This window comes from Lagopus leucura, unplaced genomic scaffold (assembly GCF_019238085.1).
Source record: "Lagopus leucura isolate 7727_CA_CO unplaced genomic scaffold, USGS_WTPT01 Super-Scaffold_702, whole genome shotgun sequence".
Classification (NCBI taxonomy): Eukaryota; Metazoa; Chordata; class Aves; order Galliformes; family Phasianidae; genus Lagopus; species Lagopus leucura.
Window position 1 is genome coordinate 7,401,605 of NW_024962254.1, and position 25,593 is coordinate 7,427,197.

General features: G+C 44.4%; 1 protein-coding gene across 1 annotated transcript in view; it reads left to right on the forward strand.

Moving 5' to 3' along the window:
- FAT3 (FAT atypical cadherin 3) overlaps positions 1 to 25,593 on the forward strand; it is a 361,473-nt gene that overhangs the window by 123,592 nt on the left and 212,288 nt on the right. Inside the window, exon 3 of the mRNA XM_042862629.1 lies at positions 10,283 to 10,597. Within this exon, the coding sequence (XP_042718563.1) occupies positions 10,283 to 10,597 (315 nt within the window). The remainder of the gene's footprint in view (positions 1 to 10,282; positions 10,598 to 25,593) is intronic.

Genomic DNA, 25,593 nt, shown 5'->3' on the forward strand with positions numbered 1-25,593 from the left:
TATGACTCTATGAAAAAGAGAAGTGATGTCTTGTGCAGCTGGGCTCATTCTCATGCTCAGTGCATGCCCACCTGGGTGTCACTGGGCTGCTGGAATCCCAAATTTCCTTCCAGTGGACACAATATTTTTCTACAGCCATAACTATTTTGATGACAAGGATTTCAAAGTGGGGAAGGAGCTGTTTTTTTCACCATCGCTGTTTTTAGTGCTGTTTTAGAATCAAATCAAGTTGTGCAATTTGGGAGTTACCCATCACTATAGAAGGAACCTCCCCTCTCAGTGCTCCTTCGGTGGGTACAATGTTTGCAGATTGCAAGTGCTGAAGGCCAGAATGGACCAGGTTGCCTGTTTTCATCTGCCTTAAATCTGAGCCTTCCATATTTCACCTTTATACCTCTTTATTTAGTACATAATGTATATTTGCCATGAAGCTTTTCTCCTTCAGCAGACTGTGGATCTCATTTGCAGATACCTAGAAATGGGAAAAATTATTGCAGAAATTAATCACTCACTTTAGAAAAATAAATAATAGAGAAGGATATCAAGCTGATTGCTAATTTTATTTTTTCTGGCTTCAGTTTCCAATCATGAGATGCTGCTCCACCTTATTTTGTTAGATTAAAGAGCCCTTTAGTTTCCCATAATATTTCCCCATGAACTTTACATGGATTTTATAATCAAATTTCCTCTCCATCTTCTTTTTAATAAGCTTAGCAGATCGAAGTCTTAAACTCTCTTACTGTAAATCATTCTCTCTGCTCCTCATACTGTTTGTAGAGTTCTTCCTTTTTTACATCTTCTCCAATTTTTGATGCACTCTGCGAAGCAGACTCCAGAGTCATGTACGCTATCTCCAAATAGAGGGGATGCTGCTGTGCCATGCAGTGGTTAAACTGTGCTTTGGTGCTTATGTTGTGCTTCATTCTTGCCTCTTCCCTGCAGTGTCTGTGTTCAAGCACGGCATGACTATTAAACCCTATTCAGAGGTACTGTTTCTCTTCTTTTTGACTACTCCTCTGGGTTTATTTTTGGACAGAGGAACACTTACAGGCATATTTCAGGGTTGATGTTATTACTCTTTTCACAGGGTTACCCATTCGCTGTGGTCTGACAGGCTGCTGAAAGAAGCAGTGGCAAAGGAGGAAAACCAACAAGATTCTGTTTTCAGTGTAATAAAAGACTGAAGTAACTCAGCAATATTCCCGGTTGGCCCTTAATTGCTCTGGCCAACCATCCCTGGCTGACCTTTCGCTATTGAGATCCGTCAGAGCAGTGATGCCCATTATGTTAAGCCAAGTCATCATGCCTTCTTGTGGGCCTGGGGAGGTGGAGGTCCCTGGGCAGCCTCTTCTAGCAGCAGAGCTCAGCCTTTCTTTCTCTCCCCATTGGTGCTCAATGATTGGAGCAGCTCAGCACGGATGTAGCAGAAGGGTTCCCAGAGCAATCCCTCATCCCTTAGGCCATGCAAAAGATAAGCAGCTCTGTGCCAATAAGAAGAACCTGCACAGAAGTCCCTTCCTGCTGTTGCTCAGGCCAGGACTTGTGTCCACATCCTTTTTAGCATCCCGTGCCTTTTTTTCTCTGTCTCCTCTTTCTTCTTTGGCTTTGTTCCACTTCTGATCTCATTTCTAAAATAACCAGGACCAAATCCTTTTTAAAAGAGTTTCCCAGTCCCTACAGCGGAGAACACACAGGTTGGACTGTGATCTCTTTATTAATCTACTAAAGAGGATGTACAGAACATCTGGGTTACCGTGGGCATTAGCTAGGCCCTTTGTGAAAAAGTGCCTCTGCACAAGCGGTTTATTAGTGAGGCTTAACAACTTCCATTGTTGGTCTAACAATGAGAAATTGTGCTGATGCCATCTGCGGGTTGCCTTTGGTCACAAGGACTGCAGAGGTGAGCCGTATAACCTGAGCAGCTCAGAAAGCAAAGCAGAACTCAGTTTGCTGTAGAGACAAACAGATACAGGGAGAGAAATACTTACAGAGGTGCTGCAGTATTGAAGGGAATTCACAGTTTGCAATTCATGAGCAGCCAAAAATTCAGAAGGCCTCAGTCATACAGGTTGAAGGAAATGGCTGAAGCCACCGGCCTTGAGGACATCCTGCTTTATCACGGCCACTTAACACTTGGTCTACTCTGAGTCCAGGCCCTGGGCCCCCCAGCACGAGAAGGTTGCAGAGCTGTTGGAGTGGGTCCAGAGGAGGGCCACGAAGATTATCAGAGGGCCGGAGCACCTCTCCTGTGAAGAAAAGAGAAGCGAGTTGGGCTTGTTCAGCTTGGAGATGAGAGGGCCTCAGGGAAACCTCACTGCGATCTTCCAGTACACACCACACAATTTTTACACCGTCTAACAGTGACAGGACAAAAGGTAATGGCTTCAAACCAAAAGACGGTGGATTCAGGTTAGATGTTAGAAAGAAATTCATGATGAGGGCAGTGAGGCCCTGGCACAGCTGCCCAGAGAGCTGTGGTGCCCCATCCCTGGAGGTGCTCAAGGCCAGGCTGGATGGGCCCTGGGCAACCTGAGCTGGTGGGGGGCAACCAGCCCACGGCAGGGGCTTGGAACGGTGTGGGCTTTATGGACCCTTCCAATTCAAGCCATTCTGTGATCCTGAGAGCCTATGATCCCATCTCTCTGCACCGTGTGGGGTTGGAAGCAGTACATGGCAGCATTCAGCCATCACTGGAGCTTCCCAGCTCCTCTCAGTGTGGTTTAACTGAAAGGTTTTATTGCACTGTTCAGCTGCAATGGGACTGTGTTAGGCTTTGACAGAGATTATTCATAAATGAGAAGGATTTTTATAGTATTTGTGCATTTGAAGACAATTTGGTTCTTCCAGGGGAGCCCACTGTATATTTTTCATTTATCCATATAAGTTTATTTTTGTTCTTGTTGTTGTTGTTGTTTTTCCCAAGCAGAAAAGCATCAAAGCAAAAAGAATAGGAATATTTCTTTAAATAATTAGAGCGCTGTGAAGGAAGATGCAGAAACTACAATAAAGCCCAGTCAGGTTAAAATGTTGGCACATCTTATTTCGTTTAATTCATAAATGGAAGAAGATAGAGAATTTATTTGACTAAGCACCTGGTTCAGTGTCTTGATAATATGTTTGGAAAATTGCTCTGAAATTGATGTGTAAGTGACCTTGAAGATGTCGTATTTAAGTGATAGCTCACTTTGATCTGAAGCTGTAAGCATTCTTTTTCCCTCTCCCTCCCCAAACACAGCAAGCAAAGAAAATGTGTCGCATGGGGCTGAAAGTAAAGAAGGAAGAATCTTTCTTCAAAATCTAAGCAGTGTGGAGGTCAGGCACCCACACTATGACATGCCTTTATTCCAGAGCCAGGCAGCACTGCTGCCTTCAAGTTGCCTTGTGAGACCTGGGGAACTCCCCTCAGCCCCATGGGAAGCCCAGAGCTGGTAGTGGTACAAAAGGTATGCAAAGCCACAGATATGATTCCTCTCCTTGTCATTCTTGTTTGAGTGAGCACTGGCCAGATCTCAACTTGAGTGTCACTTCTGTGCACCGTGGCACTCATGCAGAGTAGAAGTTGTAAGCCTTCACATTATCTACCTATTTGTCTACTATGTGCAAATATGTTACACTTATTAACAGCAGTGTTAATGTCCTTGTCACGATCCTGGCTGGTTTTGATATTCATGACAATGAACAGTAACTTGTTAAAAGCTGTATTTACCGACTGATCCAATGGCATTTCAATAGCATTGCTGAGGATTGCATTTTTAATTAATTCTCTTTTACTGCCATGGGAACTTTGATATAATATCCACTGCAGAAACTGCATATTGAGGTAACAGCAGATTTGTACATTAAAAGCATCAGTAAAAAAGAGAAAATTGACAATTAAGTTCCGGATAAGACTGTTACCTGTCTTGCACTGTTTGATGGACAAAAAGAATACTGCAAAGTTCTACATATGTATAACCTCACAAAGTTAATATTGCTTTTGGAGTTGTTCCTTGGCATGATCTAATCTCCATTCAAGTCAATGGGGATATTTCCTTTAGCTTCAGTAGTAGCTGGGTTTGCGTTTCAATGTGCATTAAAGCTTGCAAAATGTGTGCAATAAAATAAAACCAGGAGGACACGCTCTGCACAGCGGGGGGGGCTTAAATGAAGGCACAGAAATAGCATTTAATCACCAGTGTAAAGAGGCTGGCTTTCAGAGCTGTCCGCTGGGAGCAGTGGGTGGCATAGGCGATGGGCCGCCTCCATGCTGCGCCAGGTTCATGGCTGATGCGACGCCACCATATGATGGCCATATTCATATCGGGTCCTGGCAATTCATGGCTTCAAAGGAGGTGGATATAATGTAGGATTTGTTCATGTACCCACCAGTTCCAGTGCCCACAGCATGCTCAGTTTGCCTGGCACTGGTGCTCAGGTCCACTGCGCATCTTTGTCACGCTCAAGCTGTTCAATCCTACAGCCTATATTTTAAATTTATCCTCATTGGAAGTAACAAAATAAGTATCAGCTAAAAGAGGTACGCTTGACTTTTATGTATGTCTGACTCATTTTATTTTGAAGTACCTAAATAAAAGAATTATGCGTTAGGCGTAATGTTAGCCTTCTTTAAATCATAAATTTTCTTTCTTAATTGAAAGTGTAATTTCTGCCTACAAATCATGCTATTTGGGTTGATTTTATGTTTGTTAGTTTGATGAATAAAGGGCTTGTATAATTTCATAACTTCTCCTGCCAACGTTAGCTTTCTGTTCTACGTCCTTCAGAAATGACATATTTGCTCAGTGTGAGGAACCTGGCGTTCAGAGACTGCTGCAAGACTCCTGCACATCTTGGGCAGGCCTGAGCACCTCAGTAAACCCTTTCTCCCCCTTTGGAAAGCTTGAAAAAGATGTTATTATGAACTTTTTTCTTTTAGAGCTCAATTTCTTTGCTTGTTTCTTTGCAGCAAGGAAATGCAAGTGAGGAGCATTGGGTGGCAGCTTGATGACCAACAAGGTGTTGTTTTACTGCCAGGAGACTGGCAGAGTCTTTGATGAAGGTTGTGAATAATTAGTGGTATTTCGAAATCAGCCATTTTGCCTTTCTTCCTTTGAATTCAAGTGATGAAACAGAACACTTGAACACTTCCTTATCAGTATTCATTCCTAACTCATTCTCATCATTTCAACTGGTGGACAGAATAAAATAAGCTTTGTGGATGTTTTGCATGGAGCCCTTTTTGTTTTAAAGCTGAAGGAAGGAGATGCATGCTTGAAGCTCTGGAAATAACTTTTGGATGCACTTTACATGGCACAAGCTAAAGTGGTCTTGCACATAGTGATGATGAGTTTGTAGCTGAATTGAGCATCACTCTTAGTCACAGACTCACTGAATGGTTTGGGTTGGAAGCAACCTTATAGCCACCCAGCCCCAACCCCTGCCATGGGCTGGTTGCCCCACCAGCTCAGGTTGCCCAGGGCCCATCCAACCTGTCCTTGAGCAGCTCCATGGATGGGGCATCACAGCTCTCTGGGCAGCTGTGCCAGGGCCTCACCGCCCTCATCATGAATTTCTTTCTAACATCTAACCTGAATCCACCGTCTTTTGGTTTGAAGCCATTACCTTTAAAGCTGTTAGCCCTTGTTTTATCACTACACTCTCCAATGAAGAGTACTTTTTCAGCTTTCCTGATTAGCAGAATGATTGTCATTGCCACTGTCCCCAGCATTTCCTTAGAATGCTGAATAGCAACATTTTGAGAAGAGTAGCTGATACTTCCCATCTTCCTGTTTAAGAGCTCAGAAGCTTTCCTTGTCCATCATTTGCTGAAACCGTGAGATTATGACTACTTACACTGACAACTTCCGTGACACAGGCACTTGAGTCAAGTCAGCAAAATCATACACTAAAATACGTTTTGCATCTAGGCCAATAACGTGGGCAGGAAAGTAGGCGATACCGTCTTGTCCCACACAAAGGTGCCGAATGGTGGGAGTCTCTGGCCTACCTCCAGCATGCAGGTGCTGCTGCCAGGTGCCCAGTGCAAATTTGCACTCTCCTTTTTCTGACATCAGCTTCCAACCATCAGACCTTAATTTGTTTTTTTTCAGCTAGATTAAAGAACCTTGTTACTCTCCTCTGTCTTTTCTCTGCCTGACTCATTACGGATCACCAAGTTGTCTTTTAATCTTGCCTTCAGAAGAAGAATTCAACTCCTTTCAGTGCTTGCACTATTGAGAGTATTCCTGAGGGATGATGTGACTCTCAGGAGGAATGTATGTACAGAGCAGATACCCATGGCGGTGGGCACCTCGGTAAACACCTGCACGGACAGCCCTGTGAGCACTCCCTTGCAGGGCTGTGGCAGCTCCATTCATCATGCAGTCTGCACACAGAACATGCCAGATGTGTGAGGCACACAAGCAGGGAGTAGAAAGAAGTGAGGGAAGAAAGAATGGTTTTCTCTTGTACTTTAAGAGCTTCTTGTGTTTCTTGTGACAGTAGTAAATGTGTAACTTTCAGGTTAATTTTGTGTGGCGTGCGTCATTTGAAATGGCCTGCTGAAAGATAGGCGTCAAGTGAATGGGAGAGGCAGAAAGGAAGTTAGGTTTGCTGATTTTGGGCCACTTGAATAGCTACTAGCTTCTCATTGCCTTTTTTATTTTTGCTCTTGCCCATCACAGTGCAGCCTCTCACTGCACGCCTCTTGCAAGAGCCATGCAGGAAACATTGTTCCATTGTTTCCCTGAGAAAAGAGGGAAAACAAACATTTAAGAGAAACAACCACACAACCTTTGCTCTGACTCGTTGCTGAGCCCGAGGGTTGCACCTCATTTACATATAAATGTGCCCAGGATTTTAATCAGGGATTAGCGCTCTGTTGTTATTTTTCACTTACAGTGCTCATAACGCCCGTGATGCTTTGCAGATTGCGTAGGACAAATGGATTGTGAGGAATGCGGCTGAGAGGTACCCACGGCACCACTGGCCGGATGGATTGCTGGTTTATTTCCGAGGGTGCCAGGAGCCCGAGGAAGTGCTGGCTTCAGTCCTTCAGGGATGCTGTAAAATGAGGCAGTTCTCTCTGAGGGGGTTGTAAAGGGCTGGCATAGAGCCTGCTTACTTGGATTTCAGCTGCCCCGTGTAGAATGGCAGTATTGCCTCTGTAATGTGGCGTCCCGGTGGACAGCAGCATCTGTTTTTCTGCCTGGTTCATGAATGCGTCTGCAAAATTGTGAACTTCTTTTGTAATCACTTTGAAATGTTCAGGATCTCTGCTGATGCCTCTTACTTCTTGCTTTGTTTAGCTAGGGTGTCGTTGCCTTAGTCATGTTTCTCTTCAAATTAACAGGCAGCTGGGATGAGCGAATCACAAAAACAGTCCATAAAAAACCTTCCAAAGTTTGTCTTCTTTTCTGCCCTAATTTACCTGAAAAAAAAGCCACTCTTTTGTTATCTATTAATATCAAAAACCTTCGAAATAGGGAGGTTTGGGGTTTTTTGTTTGTTTGTTTGTTTGTTTAATTTACTTAGACTATCATAGAATCATAGAATCATTAAGGTTAGAAAAGACCACTAAGGTCATCCAGTCCAACTATCAGCCCACCTCCCCATGCCCACGCACTGCATCCCTGGATGCCACATCCGCATGGTTCCTGAGCACCTGCAGGGATGGTGGCTGCACACCTCCCTGGGCAGCCTGTGCCAGTGCCTCACCACTCTTGCTGAGAAGAAATTTTTCCTAATACCCAACCTGAATCTCCTCTGGCACAACTTTAGGCCATTACCTCTCATCTGATTGCTGTTACCTGAAAGTACTGGCCGACCTCTGTCTCACCACAACCTCCTTTCAAGGAGTTGTAGCAAGCAATAAGCTCTCATTTTGTGGTCTTATCCAGAGATATTCTCATCTTTTCTTACACTTTCACTCTGCTAACCTGAGGTACCCCAAGGCCAACCCACAGACACCCACAGGCAGTGTTTTGCAGCTCAGACACCGGCACTGTTGGCATTTTTCCTTTCATGCCATACTGATGAAGAAACAGTAATAATAATTTATTGTTGCCATTAGTCTTCAGAGTTCACCCCTCATCTGAAGATAAAATTTGACATCTATTTAGAAGGTGTCACCCATATATATGGGTTAAATACTCTTGTGTGCATTCTTGTGGATGTGAACTACAGCCCCATAGCCAGGAAGGCAGCATGGACAAGCTCTGTGCAGGTCATTCAAGTGGAAGGGAAGGGTGCTCCCAGTGGTGACACAGGGTCCCCACCTGGAGAACCTGAAAGGGAGAGAAGACTTTCTTCTTTATTTATCAAGCTGCTGTGTGTTGACAGGTGAAATGACAAGACATATTGAGCAAAAGAAATTAATCTGTATCTGAGACCTTTTAATAAATCAAAAGTAAAACGAAGAATCAGTGTAGCAGCCCCGCTGGCAGCTGCTAACACTTGTTTCATGATCCTATCTGTCTGAAATACACAAATGGAAAGGAATTGTTGCCAGGAGTCATAAAATGAAGGAAAAACTCAGAAGATAGATTTATTAGCATCTCAATTTTGGTGCAATTCAGCTTCATAAACAGAGGTTAATCTGCTAAAACCTTCCTTGCTCTCACTGGGGGAAAACCCCACTCATTTCAGTTTGTGTTTAAAGATCTAAAATAATTCTTCGTGTCGTCTGAATAAATCAACATCTCAAGAAGCAGCACTTTTTGCCCACGTGGACTTATTTATTTATTTCCACAATATGCTGTTTATTATAGGCTCTTCTCATCCCTGCGATGTAATTTCTCTTCTGGACTTGTAGGCATTTTCATCACACTTCACTACATATTTCACCCATGTTTCTACAGAAAGTCATTATGTAGCACAGCCGGCTGCTGACAGGAATATTTAGAATGCTCTGCCTTTATCCTACAGTGCTATGTTGTTCACCTTTGTTGGGTGAATAATATATCTCTGACCTGATGTTTTGGAAAAAGACCTGAGCCCGTATGTGGCTCAAACTGGCACTGCTCCTTCTTCCTTTCTCTCTGTATAGCTGATAAAGCTGTAGGAAAATACCTGCCAATTCAAACTAGTGTTAAAAGCTTAGTAGAAAAAATCTAAACTTGAAAAAAAAAAAAAAAAAGGAAAAAAAAAAGCATGTCCTAGAAGACCAACACAAGTAGACTGTTCAGTGGCCCTGTGCTGCCTCCTGTCCAGCAGATTTGAGTGGGGACATGAGGAGCTGGAGCCTGACTCCTAGGAACTGACAGCATCCCTTCTGCTTAGGGATCTTCTGTCTCACGATGAGAGTGGTACTCCCCGAGGAGGAAAGTTACCTTTTCTGCCTCTTGCTGCTGCCCCTCGTACCAATGATGCAGTAAGTTCACTAGTAACTTCGACCAGAGGATGGGTTCTGCTGTCCAGGGAAGTTTTCTCCAAGGCTGTTTAGATCATTCGGTGTCTAAAGCTTTATCAGAATATCAAATCCATTCCATCCCCTGATGGCTCATGATTACAGGGCAGACATTTTCATGGCTTCTCTTCAAGAAATGTAATAGACTTTCCAGTTGGCTTTTAAACCAAAGGTCATGGCTGTGTCCAGGGTCATAAATGGAATAATTGCTAGTTTCTCAAAAGCCAGATTTGATGCATAAGTTGTTGGACAGGACCTGAGGAGTAATGCAGATGAATTACAGCTGAACTGCAGATAGTGAATTAAGAAAGGTTCCCAGCATCCTGCACCCTGCACTGCTAAGCACCCAGAGCCTCTCTGCTGCGTGCTGTTGCAGGCTGGGGGTTCTGAAGCGTCATCTGTGCCTACTATGGGATCCCTAAAGCCTCTCTAAGGCCTCATAGAAAATTGCAGAACAGTCTGATTCTTAAAAAAAATAAAATAAGACAAAAAAGACACCTTCATTGCTAGCACTGATCATAGAACTCTGGTTTCCTCCATATTTATTTGTGCAATTTATAGCCAATGGTGAGCTCCTTCCCTATCAAGGTTTGTACAAGCTTGCATCGCCAGCAGAAAGGGAAGGCACTGCTTTTGTTACTCAGCTGCAGCCCCGGCATGGAACTGGTTATGGCATTAGGACACTTACGAAGAACCATCTTTCTCAGTGCAAAGGGCTGAGATATTGAGCAGGTTTCAGGAATCAATGGCTGAGATTCTTTATGTGCACATATTTAGTTTTGTAAGGTTGGAGCATTAAAAAATCTGCACGCATTTCTGTCAAACAGCCAAATCAAAATAGATGTGGTTTTTCATTGATCCTATTCCTGAGATCCTCTGCTTGCTGTTTTCCCACAGGAGTTATCTACACAGCAGATGTCCTTGACCGGGAGACAACCAAATCCTACTGGCTGACGGTGTATGCCACTGACCACGGGGTTGTCCCGCTCTATGCTACCATCGAAGTCTACATCGAGGTGGAGGATGTGAATGACAATGCCCCGCTCACCTCTGAACCCATCTACTACCCATCCGTCATGGAAAACTCGCCAAAGGATGTATCTGTCATTCAGATCCAAGCCCAGGACCCTGACTCCAGCACTAATGAAAAACTGGCATACCGGATTACAAGTGGAAATCCCCAGAATTTCTTTGCAATCAATCCCAAAACAGGTAAGAAAATCCTGCTGCCTTATGGTGGTCAGGAAATGCTATTCAGTTATTTATGGGCTTCGAGATCTGTTGATGGTGCATTGCTTTCTTAAGATGTGTTTTCTTCTTAGTTATGTGCCTGAAGCATCTTCCTGTGCACTTGTAAATGAGCACACGGCAGCTGATGCTGCTGCAATGATCACTCTCGTGTAGGTCACTGAATAGCTGCTGGCTGTGGCCTCTTTTCTGTGTCTGTAGGGATGAGACTTTGCTGAGAAGTGCTGGGAGGCAGATTCAAGCTGTTGTATACCATGAAGCAGAGCCTCATGCTTTGTAACGCGTTGTGGCTCTGCTGAAGTGAGTGGCAGCACACTTGACAAGCACCTGTAATTAGGCTGTCTGTTACAGTAGCCGGATGCAACTGTACAGGTTGTTTCATATAAAAAGACAATGCAGATGATCTAAAAATTCTTTTGGCCTTAAAAGGAACCTATGGGGCTGTGGTTGGCTGTCCCAGCCCCACTATGCTGGAACAGCCCTGGGCATCGCCGCGCCCTCATTGCCACCCTTGGGCTGTTCAGGTGAGGATGCAGATGTCACCCAATGTCATGGGTGCTCCATTGGATGTCTGCCTGTGTTTGACCACCAGCAGTCCTCATTCCAGCATTTGCCTCATTCCACCATCTGCCTTGCTCGTGGTCTGTACGGGGAGGCATCTGACCTAACATTGTGGGCTGAAGAGCCAAGGGGATTGGGCTGATCTGTGTCACAGTAGCTCAGAGGATTGATGCAGTTCTCATGCTCCTGGTTTTGGTCTGAGCTTTTGACTTCTTTTTTTTCCAAGTTTATTTATATCTGCTGCAAATTTCTAAGTGGCTAGAGAAACAAAAGGAATACACCTGAAAGGGAATACTTATACTGTGGTATAAAAAAATTATATTCATGAAAGAACTTTTCACCATTTGGCTGGGCAAGCCTAATGCAGTGTGTAGCATAAGAAGGGGTCGGGATCATTCAGGCACAAGCCCAGGTGAAGAAATCGTAGAGCATGTGTATTCACTTTGTTCAATCTGGTGAGCCCTAAGGCACATATCTCACTTATTTTTAACACTTGAAATGGTCAAAGATGGCTCTTCCATCTGCATCCTTTCCCTTCCTCCCCCAGCCCTAGAAATCCCATATGGACAAAATAGCAGAGTTAGGACTCTGCCATGTTTAATGCATGCACATCCCTGCCATCGGCTCCTACTGTAGAGCATCCTGCTCAGCACAATTCCACTTATCCACACAGCTTTGGATTTCAGTGTCACGTACCAGAGGTGGGTGCTCGATGCTGGCTGCTTCCAGCGGTACAGGGTGTGGGGTTGCTCCTTCTGCTGGAGCAGATTGTGCCAGACTGAGAGCATCACCCTATTGAATTGCAGTTAATGCTGAGGATGGTTCAACTTCATTTTGCACTGAGAAAATTCTAAGAACTAAAAGGCATCAGCATGGTTAACATTTTACTGTTTGGGCAACCCGGCCCCCATTGCATTAGGTGAGGCTCCCAGCCAGTGCCTGACTGCATGAGGGAATAAATCATCCCCTTCCATCCAGCCCACTTGGTGCCAAACACAGAGCGGTGCGAGCTGCCAAGGCTGCCCCTTCTCTCTTGTTTATTTTCCCTTTGATCAGGCTGATGAAGTGTGTGCACTCTGAAGCCCCTTGTCCCAAAAAAGAGTTCTGTCACTTGAACAGAAGGATTTTGTCTTCCCTTGTGAAGTACTGAAGCATGGCGAGTTTTGCCCTCCCTCTGCTCAGCTTAGAGCCTTCCTCCCGACAGGAGGCTGGCGTCCCAGGAACAAAAGGCTGATGGGTTTGCCGAGAAAACATCCCCAAAATCTTCAGCCAGGACTTTCCTGCAGGGCATTACCTTTGCTAACGCAATGATTTAGGCTCGGTGACTTTGCACATGCAGAAGAGATTTGTAGTGTGCCGGCTCAGCGTGCTTGCTGGGACTCGGTGACACTATAACTCATGGAGCACTTTGCACAGCAGCCGTAAATGTGGCAATGTGCTGTATAATCAAGATTAAAAGGTTTAATGTGAACCCAAATATGTGATGATGGAAGGGAGTGTGGGTTGAGTGAGAGCAGTCATTTGTTAGAAAGGATCTTTTATTTTCTTTGTTGGTTTGAGAGTTCAAACAGCGCCAGCAAACTGACACCTTTCTGCTGTGACTCACCGTGTCTACAGGCAGCATGAAGGCCCTGACACAAAATTTTTACGACCTTTTCTGGGATGCAGGAGAAGTTGGCCTCAACTGGAGAGAGGAAGTTCTGAAGCATTTGGGTGCTTTTATGGCAGTCAGATCTGTTTCTCCTCCAGTACTCCTTGTATGCTTTGTCTGTAGGTACAAGAAACCTTTTAATAGAAAACCTGTAACTTCCTACATTATACATAAAGTTCTGGAACCCCCAACACAAGAAGGGTGTGAGCTGTTGGAGCAGGTCCAGAGGAGGGCCACAGAGATGATCAGAGGGCTGGAGCACCTCTCCTATGGGGACAGGCTGAGAGAGCTGGGACTCATCAGCCTGGAGAAGAGAAGGTTCTGGGGAGACCTTATAACAGCCTTCCAGTACCTGAAGGGGGCCTACATGAAAGCTGAGGAGGGACTTTTTATAAGGACAGATAGTGACAGACCAAGGGGAAATGGGCTTAAACTGGAGGAGGGTAGATGTAGACTAGATTTCAGGAAGAAATCCTTGACTGTAAGGGTGGTGAGACCCTGGAACAGGTTGCCCAGTGAGGCTGTGGATGTCCTCTCCCTGGAAGCATTCAAGGCCAGGCTGGATGTGGTGTGTGCAACCTGGTCTAGAGGGAGGTGTCCCTGCCTATAGCAGGGGGTTAAAACTACATGATCTGAAGGGTCCCTTCCAACCCAAAGCATTCCATGATTATAGACTGGCCCAACGCTGGATGGGTATTTTAAATATGATGGACTGCAAGTAAACAGCGTGCATTTGGACCTGTTTGGTAAATCATAGAATATCCTGGGTTGGAAGGGTCATTGAGTCCTGGCTCCACATCAAAGAGCATTGTCCAATTGCTCCTTGAACTCCAGCAGCTCAGGGCTGTGCCCACAGCCCTTTGGTGCAGAACCTTTCCTTCAGCCCCACCTGATGCAGCTCTGTGCCATTCCCTCGGGAGCAGAGAGCGGTGCTCAGCACTGCCCCTCTGCTCCCTGTGAGGAGCTGCAGCCGCCATCAGGCCTCCCCTCAGCCTGCTCTGCTTGGCGTTGCACAAACCAGGGGACCTCAGCCACTCTTTATATGTCATTTACCCTCTAGACATTTTGCAGCCCTCCTTTGAACTTTCTCTAATAGCTTTATGCCCCTTCTATATTTTGGTGCCCAAAACTGCACCCAGTGCTTGAGATGAGGCTGCCCCACATAAAACAGAGAGAAACAGTTGCTCCCCTAGGAGCCAGGGTCTGCCAGAGCTGTGAAAGGGTCTGCTGCAGAGCTGTGAAAGCAAGACCAGCACACCACCAGCATCCCACCTCTGCTGAGGATGCAGATGGGACTTGGGGGCTCTGCTAGATCATGTTTGGGGTTTATAGAGGTTGTTTGGGGTCTGAGCCATGTGTCTGTGGATGGGGTTGGAGTTAGGATGGGAACGCACATAGCCCTACCTTGTGCAGCTAACTGCTGTCATCTCATGGGAAGGTCTTTGTTTTCTCACCTCTATTTTCTTTCCTAGCACACAGCCAAGCATCATTCTGCGTCTCAGAGCATGCTTTTATCTTATGAGCTGATATTCATAGGTACAAGCACTAAGTGAATAATGGCACACATGAGTATGTGTGAAACCATAAATCACCCACACTCCTGAACAAGGGAGCCTTGTTCTGCAGCCTGCTGGAGCCTACTTCTACAGCTCAGGGTCCAATTCAGCAAATCAGGATTTTCTTTAGTTTTACTGGGCAAGGGGTATTGTCATACATATTTTTCTGAGGGGGTGGTTAAAGTGTTTTTCAAATAGCTGAGAATGACTCTGATGGTTACATTACTACAGGGAAAGGCATAGTGATTTCTGTGCTTCTTTTTCTCAGTGACATCTTGCACTCAGCAGGGATGGATGAGTTCTCACTGTCTGGTACACTGCCTGCCTGTCATCAGGGTCAAGCTAACACCTGGTGGGGTTGATGTAGAACTTGGGCTTTCCCTTCTTACCTTGACTGTTGTGCAGGGGAGGACTTGATCTCTGCATTTAGCTCGTGCAGTTGGAGGAGCAGCACTGGTAAGGGCTGGGATTTGGGGCTGTAGCCAGGGACCAGGCATGCAGAGGGACTGAGCCCACGGGATGCCATGGCAGCTCCCAGCCTGGTGAGTTATTTCAGGGTGAGAAGCTAGTGGAAGAAGGTAAATAAAACGTGTGATGGAGTTATAAAAAAATGATTGATTAGAGCCGTAAATTCTTCTTTTATTTCACGTATATGGGTGTTAATTTCACAGAACAGCACAGTGATAATTTACTGCATTGATTTATTAGTTTTTGTGCTCTGAAGAAAATAATGAATTTTAATTCAAACCACTACATTCTTTTTTTTTAGAGTTCCACATATATTGGACAAACCCAATAAAGTTCTCTTCAGCCTTATGTTGATTAAATGATATTTTAACTAACACTCCAGCAGACCATACTTAGCTCTCACACACAGTGATTCTGTTGATGTTTTTGAGTTTACATTTAAGCTGGTCTGTCTGAGAATGTTGTTTATACCTGGCTTTGGCTCTTGCTGGTCATGTTTAACAAAGACAGATCCCTGGCATTCCCAAAACAGTATTTGCTGAGGCTTTAAAGCACATTGAACTAGTGGGGTTAGAAACTGTGCGTGGAGGTCAATGTATCATTTCAGAGCAGCAATTCTCAGCTTCTGGAAGTTGTCTCTGAACTGTCACATCAAGATTTGACAGAGACCGGATGTTTTCGGACTGAAGTAATATTAATATTTACATAAGCTAATTTGGGAGTAGTGAGTGTCAGGTTTTAATTGATATGAATGCTAAGGAAGATAATACCCCTCTGAAGGCTTTTCTTTCTTTGCACTTCCTGAAACAGCATAGCATCCTGCTGGGGGTGAACGCCACATTTGCCATGCCATATAAATCCTGGACTTCACCCTCCTTCATGCCTCCCGATTTTTACATCTGCTTTTGTCTTCTATGCTCAGGAGTTCTTGGAACTCTGCAATAAATGCTTGCTCTCCAAGGCCCAAGTGATTCCGTGTTGCTTTTTTTCCAGTAGAGGAAGAAAAAATGTTGAATATTCCAGATTTTTGTTTTAAGTTCTGCTGGGTTTTTGTGGAGATAACATTTCAGAGGGACAATAGTCCAATTATTGACATTTATGCTGTACTTTGAGTTATGCCAAGGACCATATGGATAATGAATGGAAGCTAAAGCAACTTAGTCCATGCTGCATTCAGATCTTTTGGTTTTAAACTCATGCTGCCTTCGGTCAGTGGAAAGACTAATATTTATTGGTTCCATAAAGCAAGGGGCATTTAAAACTTCCTCCATATAAAACACCAGACCATTTGAGAAGGTGAAACAAAATAATTTCTTAATAACATTTCTAGGGGACTTTGGAGCAGCAGTATCAAACTAAATGTAGTTTCTTACTGTGTAAGAAGCATTTCATGCTACTTGTTAAAAACGTCTGTTCTTCAAGAATAGACAACTTCATATGTTCATTCTTGAACATCGATTCTTTCTTCTTCCTCTGTAATTTTAGAGTTCTTCTGCATTACTGGAGGACCTGCTGAGATTGCAGCTGATGGTGTTTATGCTATTAAGCTCTTTTAAAATATCCCATGAAATGAGATCTTAAGGCATCTTGTAAATGAACGCCAGTAGTTTTTGGGTTGCTTGGTTGTAGTTTTGTGTCTGAGGGGGTTGTTCTATTTGCCTGTTTGTTTGTTTGTTTAATTGCATTCTAAGCTGCCATCTCCCTCCACAATACATCAGGTGCTACTGTGATCAAATTGGGAAATCACCTCCCTCCCTGCTGGAAGGTCCTTCTGCAGTGTGCCTGGTGGTATCTCCTGCACACTGTTGGTGTAGTGCCATGTTCAGCAGCTCCATGTGTTGTGTGACAGCTGTGCAGATTGTGTCATGCTCATTGCCATTCATAGAACCACGGAATCACAGAAATGTAGAAAGGCTTGGCTTGGAGAGAACCTTAAAGATCATCTCATTCCAACCTCCTTGCCGTGAGTAGGGATGCTACACGCTAGACCTGATCAGATATCCCCAGACCCTCTCTAACTCAGCTGACCTGTCCAAGGTCATGTGAAATTTCGTGATGGAAGCAACCATTGGTTCTATTGTAGATCTCTTAAATTAATGGTTTCATTCTCCCTTCTGTTATAAAATCATAGAATTCTTTGAGTTGGAAGGGACATGTAAAGGTCACCTAGTCCAACTCCCCTTCAATGAACAGGGACATCCACAGCTAGATCAGATTGCCCAGGGCCTGATCCAGCCTCGCCTTGAAAGTTGTCAGGGATGAGGCATCAACTACATCTCTAGTCTAGTCTCCCTGCAGACTTCTCTTCTCCAGGCTGAACAGCCCCAGCTCTCTCAGCCTGTCCTTATAGGAGAGGTGTAATCCTCTTTGGATCCTTTGGATCCTTTGGATCATTTTCATAGCCCTCCTCTATATGTGCTCTGACTGCTCCATGTCTCTCCTGTACTGAGCACTCCTGGACACAGTGCTCTAGGTGAGGCCTCGCAGCACAGAGCAGAGGGGCAGGATCACCTCCCTTGCCCTGCTGGCCGCACTGTTTTGGATGTAGCCCAGGATACAGTTGGCTTTCATTTTATTTTATTTTACATCCAGCTTTATACAAATACTCAGTTCTCCAACAGTTGCACAGTCCAGCCCAGTATATCATAACTGATCTGTAACTATCCATAACTAACACAGATTTTTAAAATGTAATTCCCTTAGTGCATTAGCTAGCTTTCACTTTCTGTAATTTATGTTATATCAACACATACTAAACGATCTACTCTCTTTTCTTTCACTTCTCAATATTATTTAAAGTATAACTCTTAATGACTTCTTTATTATATGCTAACTATTAAAAATCGAGCTTCTAAGTATTTTAAAAGCTTTAATTTCTACTTTGGGATGGCTCATTCTTTACTTGACACCATATTTCCGGTGGTTTGCGCTTGGGGTTAGCAGCTCGCAAATCAAAGGTCCAGAGATGTTGCAGTTATGTATTAGTCAGTGGGACCTAAGCAACCTACCAGGCACTGTACAACATATTTGACAAAGTTGCTGCCTCGAGGAACTTGTCATAACAACAATAGTAATAGTAATAATAATAATAATTAGGAAAAAAAAAATAACAGGGAGGAAAGGATGTAAATCATCAAGTCCATCTGCTTGTCAGTGCATATTTGCTCCCCGGAGCACATTCTCAATTAACTCCTGCAGCTCAGCAGTGACGCAGACTCTTCTTTTGATTTTGAATGAGTCATTTAAACTCACTGCTTTTCTTTTTTCTTTTCTTTTTTCCCAACTGGAAATATTTTCTGACCTCATTTGCTGAAAATTTGTCCACCATATAGAGTGAAATGGGCTCTGAAAATGCAAGCTATTGATTTTTCAGGCATCTAAGCATTCACAGACATCCATGTGCACTCATTTATTCGTAGGCAAACAAGAAGAAAGAGCAACATCACTTCTAAAATCATAGATTAAAGAGGAATAAATAACTCTTTTAGATTAAGTACTATAATCTAATGCCACACCATTGATTCAATTAAGAAAAGGAGAAGGCTTGGGCTCAGCTCACCCATCTCTTCCTTCTTCCATGGTTGTGATTTCCTCCACGCTCTGTGTTATCTGTGGAGGGGATGAAGGTGTGAGCTGTGTCACCTTAGTTAAGACTACAGTAATGCTGCTATTAATAAAATAATAAATCCAGCTTTATCACCTCTGCTGAGCAGACTTGATTTCTGCTAGCTGTGGGTTTTGATTCCTGAGCAGCTGAATACAGTTGAGCTTGCTGGATGGCTCTGATACCAAGTGCCTCTTTTAAAATTGCATTCACAAATACAATACTGCTCATAAATGCCATTTTTTTAATAATCAGCAGATTTAAACACGGCATATAGAAATTTTAACCTTTCTTTAGATCTCCATGATGACCTTTTTTCCCTCTTCCACATTAAGAAGCTTTGTGAGAATTCCCATTGACTTGACTGGTCTATTGTGTCCTCACTTACTCAATAAACATTTTTTAACCTGAGCTTCCTACTTGATTCAGTAGAGACTTATAAGTCCTAAGGGCAGTAGCATGGCATGAGCCCATGAGTCTGTGTTTGCTCAAGGAAAAGGTTACTGCCTGACAGGAGAACAAAGCAGGGAAGCACAGATCTTGGGTTAATGCCATGCCAGTGGGGAGGAATTTCCCCGCAGATGTTAGGAGCGTCAGTCCATCGCCTGTCGCAGTCCCATGCTGAACACCTTCGACATTTCCCTGATGGAAAATAACTCCCTCCTGCCCTGCCTCGTTACAGATTCTGGGACAGCAGGAATTTTGCTACTAGTCCATAAATTGATCTTGTTGTATGTTACATCTGTCATGTTATTTTCAAGAACATCAGGAAAGCAGACCTCTATCATATTCATAACTCTGGCTGTCACCTTCTGTCTGTCAGTCTGATTTCTCTGTTCATGCATTTCCAGAAGTCTAAACCAGTCAGAACTGGTCAAGAAACCATCTGTCTTTTTCATAGGTTGTTCTGTTCCTTCACTACTTTGTAATTTGGATCACTGCATTCACTTGCAGGTGGACAAATACTCTTGATATAACTATTACTAATGACAAGCATAACTGAGATTATTGGGGGAAACTCTGCACCGTAAATATTGAGTCACAACCCTGTTAAACACATGCACAAGTCTATGGATACTTGTCATATCCCGCCGCACGTTATTATGATAATAGCAGTGAATGCCCTTATGTTACAGTAATTGGTTGTGGCCCAAGCCTGAACTCTGGCAAGGGAAATTAGGTTTGTGAGTTATGAATGCTGAGACATGGAGCCTGAGAATGTGATGTTCATGTAGAACCCTGTGGGTGTGCCAGGAGCTTCCAGGGAGGAAAGTAAAGCTGTGATGTTAGGCCAGGTAGGGGGAAGACTTGGGGTGGGGGGGGTAATGACTTTTGGTTTCTTTTGATTTGCTACTGCTTTTTAATGAATCAAGTATGCATCTTGCTGTTGCCTAGCAGTCAAAGGTACTAATGGTGCTGATCATTTTGGACAAAGTGGACGTGCTGGGATCAGAACAGATATCACTAGCAGACATATCAAAGCAGATATTGCTAGGATCAACATTTTTATCTTTTCCTTCATTACTGTGAGTATGCTCATATTGTCATCTCAGGTCAGGCACTTTTCCTGGCTTCAGTGGTGTATCTTCACATTATTGTATGAGCATTCTATCTCTTTATGGTCTGGAAGTTAGAAGTGCAGCCTGCAGCCAGTATTTGCTCTGAGGGTAACAGCCATCTTCAGCTCTTAAAAAACAGGGGTGGAGACATTTCCAACCTGAGGAAATGAGATTGACCTATGCTGTATGTGAATATTGAAAAAAAATAGTTGGGAAATGGGAAGAAGAAGAGGGGGCAACTGTAAAGACAGGTGTGTTTGCATAAGCCATTATGATGTCAGTAATTGCAGTGTTAATTTTTCTTTGTCTTCCATCACATAGGAGGTTGCATCAGCACCTAATAAACTTGCAAAGCTTCATCACCTCACAATACAGCTGAACTGGTCTGATCACAGCTAAGGTTAATAGCAGATTAATGTTGTTTTTCTTCTTCCCTCTCTGACTCTCTGTCTCCATTAGAGTTACTCTGTTATAACCAAAGTTAATTATTTCTTGTGAAATTATTCTCCCATCACTTTCTCCCTTCCGTCTGCGTTAATGAGAGTGCTTTTCTCTCACTGGTGAGATTGACACAACTTCTTTGAAGTTAGTAACGCTGTTGCCAGTTCTTGCCAGTTAAGTATGTGACCTTATCAGTATAATTGTACAGATCGCATTGCCATATGTCTAGATGCACTGAGCTTAATTTAACAGAAGACATATATGTGTAAAAATAAAGCAGTATCTGGGGGTTAAATATTGGAAGACCCCCCTAATCACAGCTTTCATCTTGTACAAAACTTTCTGCAGAAATCTTAGAGCCCCAAGTTAAATGTAAAAAGTTTCCCTGTAACGGACTCTGGTCTCCTAGCTATATTTTCACATTCATCATCCCGTGGCTTCTACGATATCTGCACTTTCTCACCTGTTGTACTTGCATGGTGTCTCTTCCCTTGGTAACAGAGTCCTTCATGCCATGTGGTGAGACAGAGAAGCAGTGCTGCCCCTTTTGTGCAAATCAGAAACTGAGGCAAAGAGAGTTGCTAATAAGCTATGCTAATAGTGAAGATACAGACTTAATTTACCTTCAGAACCACTAGCTATGTACAACATAAAGCCTTTCTGGTGAGGGTTCAGACTGCCCCACTGAATTTCAGATGCTGATCCCACACCTCCTCCCTCTCAGCTGCAGAGATTCCTCTACATGTGCACAGTGCCTTGGGTGGGCATGTAGGAGCACCTGTTTCCTACTCTATTTCTAATTAGCCCACCATTTCCCATCCTTGCATTTCAGCTCCTCTTCTCTTGCTCAAAGGCAAGCTTGGGATGCCCAAGGGCAAAGAAGGATTCCAGTTTGTCCATGTGCAGGACCTGGATGGCTCTAATGAGGCCTCCAAGGCATGTAGAGACAGAGCTGACTTATGTCCCTTGGGAAAATATAGTGAAGCCCATCACCATCAGCCTGATGCTTACACAGCAGCTTGTCAGTATGTCTGATGTCGTGGGGTGAGGAGGCAAAACCGGAGCTCTCACATCTCAGACTGCCCCCACACAACTGTGCTCTTTGTTTGTCACCAGTACATTTCTTTGTATTGTCTTTGCAAGAACATTTTTACTCATTGCATCCTGTGAATGAGTCAATGTCATTATCTGTTTTGGGTTTGCTGCCCTCTTAAGAGAAATATCATGTTTTTGTCAGATAGTTTGCATGCAAGGAATCTGTGCTACAGTGATCTATTTGGCAGTCAACAAGTAGCTTTTCAGATCTTTAAAGGATTTGCTTTTAAAACTGCCTAATTCCTGAACTTCAACTTCATAGCAGTGTATGAACATTGATGCACACTCACTTCTTTTTTCAAGTAGCCACAATACCCAAAAGGTAAATGTAAGCCTGCTCTGCAAGAGATTATTTTGGCTATAGTTAATTTGCATCCATTCACCATATGCTGCATATTTTCTGACCATCACTTCAATCACCGACACCGAGTAATAATAAAATGTGCAGTATCAAAAAAAAAATTTTATGAGAGAAGCACAAGTGATCATAATACTAAAACTTTGGCTGAGTGATGCAGTTTATACCATCCAAGAATTTGGCCATCTTATCCTTTAGCAAATATTATTACAAGATGATATTGTCATTGCTGAAAAATGTTCAAGTCATTTCTGTTAATGTGAAAACAGGGCATTTTTAAATCTCTGAAGAAATGTTGCGTGCCCATGACTTTACATTATTCAGAGAGATCCTTTGGGAGAAACAACTGAGGAAGAAGTTTATCATTTTCATTATTATTCAATGAATTTAAGACAATTCTTGAGATGGAATCTGGGAACATATTAGAAATGACACTGGGAATAATTGTTGCTGAATTTAATCTATTGAATACGTGTGAATTGGACTGATTAAACAGAGAGAATAAACACACAAAAGATTACCCAAAATAGGTGCAGGGATAGAAAAAATGGCAGATAATAATAAGGGCTTAGATGAACATGATGCAGTAGATATTTTTCAAGTGAGTTTATAACTTCTTATGAGATTTATCTTTTTTTACTTTCTTTTTCTCTTGTAATACTTAGTGTAATACAAACAGATTAAGAGAATCTTATGTATTAAAAGAAAAAAAATAAGTCATATGACCAAAATTAACTGCAAAGTAGTCCACAGGGACAAACAGCTACATTAACTCAGTAAGAGGCCCATAATCTGAATTTCTATGCTTGTAAGCCCCTCTGCTTGAATTGTCTTCATTTGATGAGGAGAGAGTCCTCCACTGAGTGGCAGCCTGGCGTCAGACCAACAGGATACAGTGGTACCATCACCCTCCCATGAGCTCAGCTCCCATCTGTCTACTATGCCTCTCCCCTCCCACTTACCTGCTGATAACGAGGGAGGATCTAAAAGGCATAACTGCAAGAATCAGTACAGGATGGGACCCGACCTGCTGGAGAGGAGCTCTGCGGTGAGGAACCTGGGGCTCCAGGTGGACAACAGGCTGGCCATGAGCCAGCAGGGTGCCCTGGTGGCCAAGAAGGCCACTGGGATCCATCAGGACATTAAAAGGAGCGTGGCCAGCAGGTCAAGGGAGGTGATCCTCTCCCTCCACTCTGCCCTGGTCAGGCCTCACCAGGACTATGGCGTCCGGTTCTGGGCTCCCCGGTACAAGAAAAGGCCGCCATCTCCTGGAAAGAGTCCAGCGGAGGGCCATGGAGATGATCAAGGGCCTGGAGCACCTCTCTTACGAGGAAAGGCTGAGCGACTTGATGTTGTGTTGAGGGACATGGTTTAGTGGGAGCTATTGGTAATAGGTGAACGGTTGGACTGGGTGAACTTTTAGGTCTTCTCCAACCTTAGTGATTCTGTGATTCTGTGATTCTATGACCTGGGTCTGTTCAGCCTTGAGAAAAGATGACTCAGAGGGGATCTGATCAATGTCTGTATCTAAGGTGACGGCGGCCAAAATACAAGGGCAATGGACGCAAGTTGTATCAGAGGAGGTCTGGTTAGACATAAGGAAGAACTTCTTCTCTCAGAGAGTGGTCAGGCACTGGAATGGCTGCCAGGGAGGTGGTAGAGTCGCCACTCCTGGAATTGTTCAAGAGGCATCTGGATGACGTGCTGCGTGATATGGTTTAGTACTAGTGGTGGCAATGGTGATGAGGAGACGGTTGGATTGGATGATCTTATAGGTCATTTCCAACCTTGTGATTCTATGATTCTATGATTCTATGATCATCTCAAGAGGTCACTTCCAGCCCCTACAATTCTGTGATTCTGCATCAGGGAGAACACTGTGCTGCCAAGGAGGAGAAGGCAAATACGGACACTGCTGCGGGAGGTGTCAAAGCAAACCTTCAAATCTCTCGGTCTGTACTATCATCTATTCTTTTATTTTCTTTCCGACATATAAATAAAGGAAATTAATCCAATATTCATTGCTGTTGGAGTGAAGGGCTCAAAAGGATGGGAGGGGAGCACCGGACCTCTGTTTACGTCTGTTTACAAGTGTGGGCAGTGATAGGACAAGGGGAAATGGTTTCAAACTAAGACAGGAGAGGTTTAGGTTAGATAGTAGGAGGAAGTTTTTCACACAGAGCGTGCTGACACACTGGAACCAGTTGCCCAAGGAGGCTGTGGATGCCCCATGCCTGCAGGCATTCAAGGCCAGGCGGGATGTGGCTCTGGGCTGCCCGGTGGATTGAAACTAGGGGATCACTGTGGGCCTTCTCAACCCAGGCTGCTCTATGATTCTGTGATTCTATGACCTCATGCGCTCATGAAAATTACAGAGAGAATTACTTGAGAAAAGACGGCTAAGAGGGGACCTGATCCAGGTTGATAAATATCTGAGGTGTGGCAGCCATAGCGGTGAGGCCAGTCTCTTTTCAGTGCTAAGTGGAGACAGGACAAGGGAAAACAGACATTAGCTGCAGCATAGGAAGTTTTGAACGAATGTGCGCAAGAACTTCTTTACTGTGAGGGTGACGGAGCACTGGAACAGGCTGCCCAGGGAGGTCGTGGAGTCTCCTTCTCTGGAGATGTTCAAGACCTGCCTGGATGCCTACCTGTGCGACCTGTTGTAGGGAACCTGCTTTGGGATGGGGGGTTGGTCTCAATGATCTCTAGAGATCCCTTCCAACCCCTACAAATCTGCGATTATGTGATTCTGTGGCCTCATGTGCTCATGAAAATTACGGAATGCAGACGGATTGCAAAAAGGGGAGGTGGAACAGGGAGGTGGGATTTGGGTGTAGGGTCCCCAGCCCCGAGCTGGGTGCACGGCCACACCCGCACCGGGGAAAGGCATTGTGACATCACAGGGCGCGGCATTGTGACATCAGTCTTTATCAAGTCACGCTGGCGGCCTCCCCCAGCTCAGACACTTGGAGCACTCGCTCCGTCCTGGTGGTCGCTGCTGGAGCTCTGCTCTGGGTGACAGCCACTTGTGTGTTGAGAGCGGTCCTTGGGAGAGAGCAGGATGAAGCTCAGCCTGACTCTCTTCCTCATCTTACTTGCTTTCATCTCTCCAATTCCTGACACGTCCAGCTGCCTCAGCTGGGTCGGGAATTGGGACAAGAAGCTGCTCCCTCCCGAGGAGCAGCATCCCTTAGACACCGAGTGCCAGCCCTCCAGCTGGCTCTCCTGGCTTGGTCTAAACACCTGCCCCTCCAAGATCGAGGATGGCAACAAAAGGAACGTCCTTCACCAGGAGCACGGACCTATGGACACCAAGAGCCAGCCCTCCAACTGGCTCTGCTGGTTTTGCCGAAACATCTGCTCCAACCAGATGGAGGACGGGAACAAAAGGCAGGTCTTTCACGAGAAGCAGAGCCCGGTTGAGATCAAGGCCCAGCCCTCCAGCTGGCTCTGCTGGTTTGGCCTAACCACCTGCCCCACAAAGATGGAGGACCAGAAGAAAAACCAGGTCCTTCATGAGGAGCAGCGTCCAATTGAGTCCAAGAGCCAGCCCTCCAACTGGCTCTGCTGGTTTGGCCTACCCACCTGCCCCACAAAGATTGCGGACGGGAAGAAAGACCAGGTCCTTCCCGAGGAGCACAGCCTGTTTGAGTCCAAGAGCCAG